This window comes from Nothobranchius furzeri, chromosome 19, assembly GCF_043380555.1.
Source record: "Nothobranchius furzeri strain GRZ-AD chromosome 19, NfurGRZ-RIMD1, whole genome shotgun sequence".
NCBI classification, from domain to species: Eukaryota; Metazoa; Chordata; class Actinopteri; order Cyprinodontiformes; family Nothobranchiidae; genus Nothobranchius; species Nothobranchius furzeri.
The window spans coordinates 20,825,403-20,837,686 of record NC_091759.1 but is presented as its reverse complement, the minus strand read 5'-3'; the positions used below and the strand labels follow the sequence as shown (position 1 = coordinate 20,837,686).

Below are 12,284 nucleotides of genomic sequence, written 5' to 3'. Positions count from 1 at the left end.
GATCCACACACACACACATACACACACTCAGATACACACACACACACACACACTTGGATACACACACACACTCGGATCCACACACACACACATACACACACTCGGATACACACACACACACACACTCGGATACACACACACACACACACACACTCGGATACACACACACACACACACACACACACTCGGACCCACACACACACACACACAGACACACACACACACTAGGACCCCCCCCCCCCCCCCACACACACACACACACTAGGACCCACACACACACACACACACATATCATCTTCTGGGTTTCCTGAACTTCTGATCAAAGAGCTTGTGTGTGTGTTTGTTTATGTGTGTATAAGTGTTTAAAGATGTGTTGGTGTGTGAATGTGTGTGTGTGTATGTGTACCTGTAGGTGTGTGTGTGTATTTTGAGATGTGTGTATGTGCACATTGATGTGCGTTTATGTGAAGGTTTGTGTATCTGTGTGGGCGTGCGAGCACATGCGTGCGTGCGTGCGTGCATGTGTGTGTGTGTGTGTGTGTGTGTGTGTGATTTGCTTTAGGTTTGTTGTTTTGTAAAATCAGCCAGAGCCAAGCTGGAGCAGAAGAAATTACATGGTCACTGCACCACCCTCAGTGATGAAACACAGCATGCAAACACACACACACACACACACACACACACACACACACACACACACACACACACACACACACACACACACACACACACACACACACACACACACACACACACACACACACACACACACACACACCACCTTGACCAAAATGAAAGCAGCATGTGGGCCACCCATCCCACTGTGGTACACAGGATGACAAACAGACAGAATACCTGGTGTGCAATCGGATTCGTCGGAACCTGAAGGCACAAAAACATCCACACGGAGCGTATCGTTACCACGGCGGCAACAAGGTGAGAGACTCCAGAGAAACCCCTCACACACACACACACACACACACACACCACTTCAGCTGGAATAGGCAGAACGTCTCCCCTCTCAGAGTTTTTATACTTACGTTGAGACTGGGACACCATCTTGGTGCGGCTGCGTCCTCGTGAGTCCACCTGGCTGGAGATGCTGCTGGCTGTCGTCAAAGGCTGCTTGGCGCGAACGCGGCCTGCACGTGGGCGAAAGGATGCCGTAAGAACGCAAACAAGGAATTTAACTTCCTGTTGTGGTGCATCGAATCACAAACGTCCTGCAACTCAAACCAAAAAGCACTACAGGAGCTTCTACAGCTGAATATTCACACTCAGCCAGGTGCAAACACATCATTACAGCAGGGATGTTACAGTTAGTCAACAAAAACCACTAAATTTTAAAATGCCACCTGCTGCGTCAAAGAATCTGACTTATTTTGATTATTTGACGTTTCCTTTCCCACCTCGACAGCATTAGACTCAACTTAAGATGCAACCTGCCTCGTAAAACGTGATTTTAAATCTTCAGGTGGTGTTTTTCCAACTAGAACATCCCTAAAACAGATGAAACAACAAGCACCTGACAACAACCTTACCGTTGTCTGACCTGGATCCTACAGACAGATAAAGAAGGAGCGGGCTGTAAACGTGATGCTTCAGGTACAACACAGCAGTTTAACACAACACCACCCGGAGGTAAAGGGTTAAAGCTGGTAGTAATGGATGGCAACTGCAGGGGGCGCTGTGACCACACACCGTCACAATGAGCGAGTTTAGTTCACAAGTGAGGATGGGGAGAGGAAACAGGAAGCGGAGTGAGATGGTCTTACCATCCGTTTTATCAGAGGCATCATCTTAAGTAGCAGAGAGAGAACAAAACGGAGGAAACAACAGATTCAAAGTAGAAAAAAGAAAAAAGGAAAATAAAAGAGGATGGGTTGTAAACAAAAAGGGGAGGAGTGCGAGAAAAAAGCAGAAAGAGAAACAAGAGAAGAAAGGAGCACAAAGTGCATTAGTCACATACCGACTGTTTAAGAGAGAAACATGCAGATGAAGAGAGACAGGGCGGTAAAAACAGGCATGAGCAGGCAGCAGGAGGGGAAGAGGGAGGAGAGGTCATCTTCGACGCCGTCAGAGATCTGGGAAGACTTTCTGCTTTGTCTGATAAAAGGGCCTTGGGGGAGGGGGGCTTACCCAGAGAGGAGTAGGAGCCGGGGGGCAGACGGCCCGCTCCCCCAGCCTGTCCGACGTGCCGGCGTTTAGCTAGGGCCGCTGCGTTTACGTCTACGTCGCTGCGGGAACGCTGCAGGGAGACTGGCGTCATCCCAGCCTTTGAACCGGCAGTGACTGATGGGAGGAGGAGGAGGAGGAGCGTGTTGGGAGAAGGATGGGAGGTGATGGGATACATATAAAATAAATCACAAACACGTGCAGGTAACAAACTACAACACCCACATCGAACCAGACGTGTGCGCAGTAACACGTAAAACACAAGATGTCAATGAGAATGCTGGGTAATGACTTCATAGATGATGACATTTCTCAGTGTGTGTGTGTGTGTGTAAGACTCACCTCGCCCTGGATTTGCTGACCATTTGGAAGACAGAGGACGGCTGATAAAAGAGAAAACTGGGGTCAGTACATGTAAACAATCAAATGCGCCATCTCTAAACTGGCGTTGTCATGGAAACAACCCTGAAACTCCACCAAGTAACTTAAAGTTTATGCCAGAGAACCCTTACAAAAGAGGGAGATGCAAAAACAATGTCTCATCTCAAGGTTTCCATCTGAAACTGCTTTAGCCTGAAGACTGACGAGTTCTGGTGAGTTAGGAAGTTTAAACAAAGTCATGAAGCAGAAGTGTGGAGCGTTCGTTACTTCAGGCTCTCCTGAGACGAAGATGAGGAGCGATCGCTCTGGGGAAGAGAGGCCACGCTCCCGGAGCTCTTCAGGCAGGACTGCAGCGTCCGCTGGTAGGACGACTCCAAGGAGTTGTAAAGAGCGTCGGCGTCTGCTGGGAAGTGGTTCCTCAGACCCCAGTAGGCTCTTAGAGAGTGAGAAAATAACAAATATTCACATTTTCAGAAAAGTGTGTGTGTGTGTGTGTGGTGTGTGTGTGTGTCGTACTTGCGGGCCTCCACTCTAGCCTCTGAGTCAGCATCTCTGATTCCCTTTTTAATACTTTCAACCAAAACTGCCGTGTGCCTGAAACAGATGGAGTTAAAACACATTGTTTAACGTGTGTGGTGCGTGTGTGTGTGTGTGTGTGTGTGTGTGTGTGTATTAACCTTTAAAAGACTCCACACTAAAGAGCTTCTACTGATAATATAGATGATCCTGACTGGAAACCATTTATCATTAGAAGTTTAGCATCTGATTAACTGGGTTTTGGTCATGTATGACACAGGTGTTAAGCAACAAAATGTTTGTGATCAATCTACTGATCTTTTCCATATTCGTCTCCAACAAAATCTCCCAAAATGGTTCCGATTTGTTGTGTTTATGAGATTCATGTTAATATGTCCTCACCTTTCTAACGAGTGGGTTTGCCATTCTTGTAGCAGGAGGTCCAAGAAATCATAACAGCGTCTGGAAATCACAGCGATCTTATAATTCAGTCATTCTTGATCCATTAATGACCTGTTCATATACACGCAAAGCTATTTTCATGGCAGTACCATTGGTTTTACTCACCTTCTTACTGCTACAGACTTGGATGTGCAATTACTGGTGATGAGGGGAATCAGTCTGGGGACGTGGGTGTGCTGCAGAGGGACAGGTAGCAGTGACTTTATGTGAATATGGAAATTTAAAGGGGTCCTAGAACAACTTTTGTTGGATTACATTTGGAAAGTGGTCTGATGTTTTTATATGGAACGTATGAAACTTTGTTGGCCCAGGAGCCCTGATCAGTCACCAAACACAACACCATAATATAGACCTACATTTAAAAGACAATTCAACTCCGCCCACTCAGCCAGGACATGAATATCGAATGAGTTGCTTGCTGATTGGCTGGCTTATTCCTCTAACTATGATGCTCCATGACGCGTTAAACTTGGTGTACAGATGTGTGAGTATCCAGATAACTCAGTAGGAAAGCTTTGGATAGATCTATCTATCTATCTATCTATCTATCTATCTATCTATCTATCTATCTATCTATCTATCTATCTATTCAAAATATGGATATTCCTAGAACATCCGTGAGCACTACCCGAGCACTGTAACATTCTCCTTTGTTGTTTTCCTTTTTCTAACAAGGACATTAGCAGCAGCACGGGCTAGCAGTAACTCAGGCTAGCACTAGCAGTATGTCAGGCTAGTATTAGCAGTAGCTTGAGCTAGCATTAGCAGTAGCTTGGGCTTGGGTTAACAGTAGCTTGGGCTAGCATTTGCAGTAGCTCAGGCTAACATTGTGCTGCAGTTAGCATCACTGCCACCAACGTTTACACGTTGCCAACTTTAAAGTGGGTTAGAACATGCTATTTTAGGCCCTGTCCACACGTAGCCGGGGATCTGCCAAAACGTAGATATTTTTCTACGTTTTGGCCTGTCATCCACACGAAAACGGAGTTTTTTCCACACGAAAACGGATCTTTTTAAAAACTCCGGCCAAAGTGAAGATCTGCCTTTTCTCCGTTTTGGGTGTCTGCGTGTGGACAGACAAAACCGGAGTTTTAAGGTCCGCAACGTCACTTTCCGCGACAAAAAAATGCTGACATCACGCGTGCGACCTGTGTTTACACTAGCCGACATCATGGATGCCCTCAGAGCTGCGCTCGCTTTATCAATTGTCCAAGCGCTTTTTGCTTGTTTGTTTTTGCAAGCGGAATTACTGCTCCTTTGCGGAAGACCACAGACGAAGGACGAGGTTAAGAACGGGGGAAGTACTGCCGCCTACAGGTCTGGCATGTCCTTAACAACGTATTTATCCGGGTACGTGTGGACAGAGTTGTTTTTTTAAATTGAGGTGGTGCGGATGCAAGTTTTTGGAGGGGCGGATATTCGTTTTTAAAAAAAAAAAACTTGGCTACATGTGGACTAGGCCTTAATGTGGTATGTATCATCTCACGACATGCAAACTCTGCTATTCTCAGAAAAAAACCGTTTCTCCGAGGCCTTTACAAAATTATATGATTAGTGAGGCCCAAAGAAAATTTGGATCATTATTGGGTCATTTGTATGACTTTCACACCAAATGCTAGCTTTTACCATTCACTTACAATGTTTATGCTAAGCTAAAGCTAACGAACCGCTGCCACCGCAGGACAGTGTTTAAGCTGGTTATAAAATGCTTTTTCTCACTTATCTAACTCTGGGGAATACGGCAGCGTACTAAAACTCACTTAGGGGTGGAATAACCCTTTACGTTTCACGATGGACTCACTCGTATAATAATGCGGATAGCTGAGACACCAGAGGTCGCCATAACTTTGGCACAGTTTGGGATGAGGTTGAACAGAACAGGCACAATTGCTTCTGCTCCGTGGTCAAATTTATTTGCCAGAACCGACGAGAGGTGGCTGAGAGACAGAAAACAGGTGTCAAAAGGCACAAAAACAGAAACTATAAGTCGATTTAATCCAAGTATCTGTGATCAGACCACTCACGCCACAGTGATGCAGGCTTCTCGGACCACTTGTGAGCGCAGGTCCTTAGCAGACAGTTTAAAAGCTCCGTCAAGAAGCCGTAGATGCTGGTAAAAACAGTCGTAGCCGGCTGCGCCCGCCACCAGCAGGGAGCGGATTTTCTTCAGCTGTAGAAACAAAAACACAAAAAGCATTCCTAAAGGGAACTGCAGTGGGAAGGCAACTGAAGCAGAAACAAAAGAGAATCCACGGACAGCGTTGCATCTCTGGTCCCAGTCGTGTTTGTCGTCAGAGCAAATCTCACGAATCTTATTAAGGTTGTCTTCAAGGTCTCGTGTTGAGTAAATCTGCAAAAGCCAGAAAACAGGAGAGATGAGAGGGAGCAGTGTCACCAACGGGGGACGAGCTTAGAAAGGTGCTGCACCTGCACAGTAGGGACATCCGTAAAAGCTTTAATAAAGTCCTCCTCGTCCACAGCTCCAGCACTTTCCTTGGAAACTAAAAAGAAAAGAGTCCATTAATCCATCAACTCTCTCAGCCAACTTTAATCCATCAGGACTTCATAGCAGAGATTAGGGTTGTCACGGTAACCAGTGTAGCGGTAATAATGTTGACAATAATAATAACGTCTTGTTTTTAGAAAATTATCTCGGTGGATTACCGTGGCTGCGGTGTAGGCGCGGTGACCCTTACCAGCCACCGTATCATCTGCTGAAGTTGCCGGCGGCACATGCGCACTTTGTTGTTTACAACAAAACTTTATTGAGGCTAAAGCTGAAATAATGGCCAAAGGAGGAGACGGCAGCGCTCAGGACATTTATTATCCCTCAAAGAAGACAAAGTGGGAAGTACGGGCATGTTTTGGATATTTGGAGAATGCCGAGGGACAGTTGATAGAAGACGGCTATCCTGTTTGCAGCACGTGCAGAAAAAGTGTCTGTGAAAGGCAGCAACGCTTCAAATCTCATGACACATCTGCGTGACCATCACCCACAACTCTACAGTCAACGCAAAGCAAGCTAACGTTAGCGTTTTAGCTAAAATGCGTGATCAGAGGATTTGGGTTGAGGGAGAACGCAACGAGTCGCTATATAAAGCAGCCGCAGCGCCGCTACCTGCATATAAACCGTGTCGCGGACACCCCCATGTTGAAATGACGCTATGCATTACGGGGCTCCCAGGGGCAGATAAGAGTTGGTCTCTCTCCGAGAATAATTATGAATTTAACAACGATTACTGCCTGATGACATTTTCCCACATCTGCAAAGCTCACTGGAAGGACACAAACCGAGGACAATATTTTCCTGATATAGGGATTATTACTCAAGTAAGGGTACAAAAGTATCTGATTAGAAGGCTACTTGAGTACTGAGTATCATCTGATCTAATATTTTTAAAATGATGACATCAAACAGACATAAAATAAGAAGTTATGGGCAAATATTGTATTTTAAAGACTAAAGGGGAAAAATGTAAACAAATAAACAACATAATTACAAAATAACACATGTTAGGCTAAATTTAGACACAAACCGAAGACAATATTTTCCTGATATACAGGGTTTATGTAGTTGTCTGAAAATGTAACACTTTTTAAAAAATACCGCAATAATACCGAAAACCGTGATAATTTTGGTCACAATAACCGTGAGGTTACATTTTCACACCGTGACAACCCTAGCTGAGATATCAAAACAAATAGAACTTAAAAAAGGCTGACATGAAAAAAAAATATTTAAATAAAGGCAAAGAACATCTAAACTGAATTTTAAAGCTTGCTTAGAAACACCAAGTCATAGGTGGCGGATAACGTTGCTAGTGGGGTTTCTGATGAGCGTCAGTCACATGTCTCTGGGTCTGGTGGGTCACACTTTCTACTACTCCTCACTCAGGAAGCAGAGGTGAGAGCGATCGAAGAGGAAGAGAATAATAAAATCATGAAAGCATCTGCACACGTGAGGAGAGGAGGCTGGGATAAAAGGAGATTGAGGCTTTCTCACAGTTCTTCTGATCTGTGTGAGAGCTGCGCGTGTGTGTGGGGGTGTGTGCTGTCATTTAAATGCAGACAATAGAACAATCATGGATGCATGTTTTATAAAAGCACAAGAAAATCAACCCACAAATGGAAAAAACCAACAAGATTGAGTTGATCAAAACGAAAAGCTTTCCTGTTTGAAATGCTTTCGTCAGGTCCTTCCAAAAGAACGACCAAATCTTCAGCATCGACACTTCCTGTTTCTGTAACCAGAGCTGCTGATGCTCTGCTACATCTCTGACTCAGCGTTTGAACCCTGCCAATAAAAATCCGTGGCAAAGTCCAGACGAGTCGTTTTCTTTGACATCTGGATGAAGATACCACAGTGGGTTAAGAGCCAGACTTGGGCCTTGTCCACACGTAGCTGGTTTTTTTTTTTAAAAACAAATATCCGCCCCTCCAAAAACTTGCATCCACACCACCTCGTTTAAAAAAAAAACTCTGTCCACACGTACCCGGATAAATACGTTGTTAAGGACATGCCAGACCTGTAGGTGGCAGTACTTCCCCCGTTCTTAACCTCGTCCTTCCTCTGTGGTCTTCCGCAAGGAGCAGTAAAAAGATCACCTGCAGACCAACCCACATCCACACAGGTGTTTGCGAGGCGAGGCGTCCTTCCAGTACTATGGACCTCGCCTCTGGAACGAGCTGCCAGGGGACCTCAGGGCCGCAGAGAACGTTCATGTTTTTAGAAACAGGCTCAAGACCCATCTTTTTAGCTTAGCTTTTAACTGATTACCATCACTTTTTAAAGAAATAAGTTAGGTTATTTATTTATTTTATGTATTCTTTTTTAAAACAGTTTTTATGTATATATATATATAGATTTATTGATTTTATACATTTTTTTAAACCATAGATTTATGATCAACATTATTTTAATATCTATATAACTTTTTATATTACAATTCTCATTTTAGCTCTCATCATTTCATATTTTAACCTTAATTTAACCTTTTTCCAGTGTTTCCTCTGTGGGAGCCCTCTGCCCCGGGGGCGGTGGTCGGCTGTGGCGGCCTGGGTGCTTTCCAGGTGTGCCTGGGTGGAGGTGGGGGTCTCTGCCCTCCCTGCCCTGGGCGCCCTGTGTCGGTGCCTCGGCCGCTGCTGTGGATCTGCTGCTGTCGGGGCGGATGGCTCCCCTGATGGCGTTTCCTTATCTTAGCTGGTCTGGCTCATCTGAACTCATTCGTCTATTGTGTTTTTTTCCATTGGGGGGTGGGGTGGGGTGCGTGTGTGCGCGCCGGAGGGTGAGTGTTGTGAAAGGGTTTTTATTCTCGGACTGTTTTAAAATTCTGGGAATGGGAGGGAATGTGGGTACGCAGGGCCTTTTTAATTTGTTAAGCACCTTGAGTTACATGCATTGTAGGATTAAGTGCTGTATAAATAAAGTTTGACTTGATTTGTTTGCCTTTATTCCGACACTGCTGTCAGAGATCCTTTAGCAGGAATCTCCAAACTAAATCCGAAGCTACAAGTTATGTAAACCAACTTCTGCACAACCAAAATGGAAAACACCACTTTGGAGCTTTTTAAAACCATAAGACCCAAACTGAATCTGGGTGTTAGGTGTGAGTAAAGATGAATGAGATACCTAGCTTGCTGCCGGTGGCGCTGGGCCGGCGTGCGGCAGACGTCTCTGCAGGCTTCTTGGGAACTTTGGGAACCTTGAACCCCGAGGAGGAGCGTCCGTCCACGCTGTCGTTGTCTTCAAAACTACGATCTGAGGAGTCGGGACAGGAGACAGCATCACCATCTGCACAGGAGTAGCTTTGATCTTTATGTTTAATCAGTTTAAAATGTAATAATTAAAGAGTTAAACATGTGTTTTTGAGGTTGTAGAGTAAAAGAACTAACACTCTAAAGCCTGCTCAGTATGTCCAACCACGCAACTGGTGACAGCCAGAACCCTCTGGAGCTAAATTCTTTTAGTGCACGTTAGCAGAAAAGGTTCCGGGCTGAAAAGCTGAAACTCGAGACGCTTTCGGAACAACGATGGTGCACAAGAGGCGAGGACACACACAAAGACGACTAGAGATCAAACTGTTGGCAGGCATGGGAATGCACCTGCGCTCTGATCGCTCCAACAACCAGCCATGGAGAAATGCGCTAAAGCCACCTCCCTGCACACTGACACATACATCAGCTCAGCTCACACACACACGCACACACACACACACACACGCACACACACACCAAAAACTCAGATACATGTGTGAGCGCAAGCATACGCCAGATTATCTAGTCCTTTGGGAGGCTCTACTGTGTCTTGGTGAGTAAATGTTAAGGTAAACACAGAAGATCTACTAGGAAATTAAACACACACACACACACACACACACACACACCTGCACTCACAGTCACAGATCCGCTGGCAGATAAGTCGCCTCATGCTTCTGGAAGGGCGTGGTATTTAGGGTCCCCACTCTTCTCCAATCCGCACCCCGAAACAGATCCACACATCTCATACACACTTCATAGTGCAGCCAGGGCCGTGGACACAATTCACACGCACGTCACCATCGAAAAGAGAACCCCCCCTCCACCCATATTGGTGCCGGCATTTTCCTTTCTCTCCTCTGACTTCTATCCCTCCCTCTTCCACTTCCCAGCCTCTCTCCTCCTCCTCTCAGCAGCCTTGCGGCCAATCAGAGGGGAGGTGACATCATGGTGTTGCAGCCAGTGCGGAGGCAGGCCTTTCACAGCGTGATGGTTGAGAATGAACACACACACACACACAAGGAATATTAAAAGAGCTTCTCTGTCACCACCAGACCAAGCTAACGTGCACTCATTATCGCTGACATCACCCCCCCCCCCCTTCCACCTTGTAGCCATCCTACCTAATTTTTATATCAATTTCATCTGTTTACATAAACAAATATATGCCTGAAGTTTCCTTGAGTAAACAAAAGGAACAAAAGGTGAAGAAGCAGTAAATGAGGTGGGATGACTTTGGGAGTCCGGCCACGCCCCGCTGAGGCTTTGACCCTCCTTTGTTTTGTCTCAGCTGGGATTCGATTCATCGTTTTGTTGCTGAAATTCACCATTTTATATTGGTGGCTTAAATCCTCTAGTAGGAGGATTCAAATGTGAAGATTTTTGGCCTAAAACTTTATCTGTTATCACATATTTACCTGCTTTTAGCCTTTTTAAAAAGGTTTCATTAAATCAGTGGTTCTCAATTATTTTCTAAAGCAAAATTAGACCAAAAAAACAACAACAACCTTAAATCAATCCTAGAATTATAATTCAGCACACTGCAAGCCCCATGGGTCCATTATCGATACTCCATTACCATGTACCGATTAGCATCCCAGCTAACGTGATTAGCACCTCTAGCTTGAGTCTAGTCAGATCTCATGGGAGGACGCGTCTGGGTGAGGGGCAGAGCAACAGCAGCAGGGAGGGAGGAAGAGAGAGAATCCCTCGTAGGGAAGTTAGCATGCATGCTGTTGCCATGGTGACGTGTGGAGGCAAGCATCTAAGAAACAAGTGGCAGAAAAATGAGTGGAGGTGTTTAGTAAACCAAGTGGCATTAGCTAGCATCTTTAAGCTAGTTTACCTATTAAACCCGTTTGTGTTTTTGTTTACCAACATGGTCGGGTCTTACATCAGTAGGAAAACAAACATCAAGTAGGTCCGAACGAACATGCACACACACACACACACACACACACCAGCTCCACAGAGTACCAGGCGGCGTTGCCATGGAAACTCCAAGGCAAGATTCTCTCATCTCTCCACTTCAGGAGGACAGCAAATGAAACATTTTGATCTGATGTTTCAAAAACGTTTAAATCAGACGTCTGCCGAATCCCCGTTACTCCAGATTAAGTGAGAATCTGAAGGAAGTGGAGAAAACTTCATATTCTGACCACGATGCAGACAAACGGACATGAAGGTGGAGATTAATCACCATCGACACAAATTTCCTCTGGTTTTGACACGATGGCAGCACCGAGTCACCGCTCACATTTTTATAAGTTTAAACTTGACGTCTTTCTTACTTCGTGTTTCTGTGCGATGCTTTGCAGAACTCCCATTGCTTTCATGTTCACCAAGAATCTGTTCATGTTAGTTTGCAAACATAATTACGTGTAATCGCCGTTTTCTGCTGCAGAACACCAGCACGTGCACAACAAAGCGCCTTCCGGGGAATTAAACTCACAACGCGGACAGCTCACGTTTCTGCAGGGTCACAAAATCCAGCCCGACACCATGTGACACTGTGCAGACTCCCGAGCAAAAGATGACACAGAAAACGGTCTGACTACTCAGTGATCATGTGACAAGGACAACCAGACGAGGGGGGAAGAACATGATGAGTAACTCTGCAGAGGCTGGGATTAAAACTTGAATTGAACCAAAACCAAAAGGTTAACGATGTAGTTTTTAAAAATGTTTGTAATCTTGTAAAATAAAATCCACTTTTATTAAGTGATTTCTCCAAATTAAAGCATCTTTTCCACTTAGAAAAAAAAACATCCTAGAGGAGACAAATCGTTTAATGATGTCTGATTGGAATGTTTACTTTGTGAAATGACTTGAGACGATTGTTGTCGCCATATAAATTAACCGAACTGAATTGACGATTCTGGAAAGACAACACCGGACAAACTACTCCATCTCCAGCCGATCTTATGAATAAGAAAAGTTCTGGTTCTGGTCGTGGAGGAGGAGGGATGCTCCACAACATTTAAAGAGGAAAGCTT

At 45.0% G+C, this 12,284-nt stretch overlaps 1 protein-coding gene across 50 annotated transcripts in view; it reads right to left on the bottom strand.

Annotated features, from left to right (window-relative positions):
* Positions 1-12,284, bottom strand: part of clasp2 (cytoplasmic linker associated protein 2) — a 53,063-nt gene that overhangs the window by 20,977 nt on the left and 19,802 nt on the right. For 18 of the 50 annotated variants that reach the window (XM_054745238.2, XM_015973904.3, XM_054745240.2 and 15 more), the window contains 15 exons: positions 9,164-9,292; positions 5,962-6,035; positions 5,792-5,884; positions 5,559-5,704; positions 5,336-5,471; positions 3,640-3,710; positions 3,475-3,534; positions 3,073-3,150; positions 2,824-2,991; positions 2,518-2,558; positions 2,140-2,292; positions 1,776-1,799; positions 1,542-1,559; positions 1,041-1,142; positions 856-882 (listed from right to left, as the gene is read on the bottom strand). In XM_054745238.2, coding sequence (XP_054601213.2) covers positions 856-882; positions 1,041-1,142; positions 1,542-1,559; positions 1,776-1,799; positions 2,140-2,292; positions 2,518-2,558; positions 2,824-2,991; positions 3,073-3,150; positions 3,475-3,534; positions 3,640-3,710; positions 5,336-5,471; positions 5,559-5,704; positions 5,792-5,884; positions 5,962-6,035; positions 9,164-9,292 — 1,320 coding nt within the window. Of the gene's footprint in view, positions 1-855; positions 883-1,040; positions 1,143-1,541; positions 1,560-1,775; positions 1,800-2,139; positions 2,293-2,517; positions 2,559-2,823; positions 2,992-3,072; positions 3,151-3,474; positions 3,535-3,639; positions 3,711-5,335; positions 5,472-5,558; positions 5,705-5,791; positions 5,885-5,961; positions 6,036-9,163; positions 9,293-9,927; positions 10,107-12,284 lie in introns of those variants that run through there. The other 32 variants (XM_054745242.2, XM_054745247.2, XM_054745256.2 and 29 more) reach the window with 11 other exon arrangements.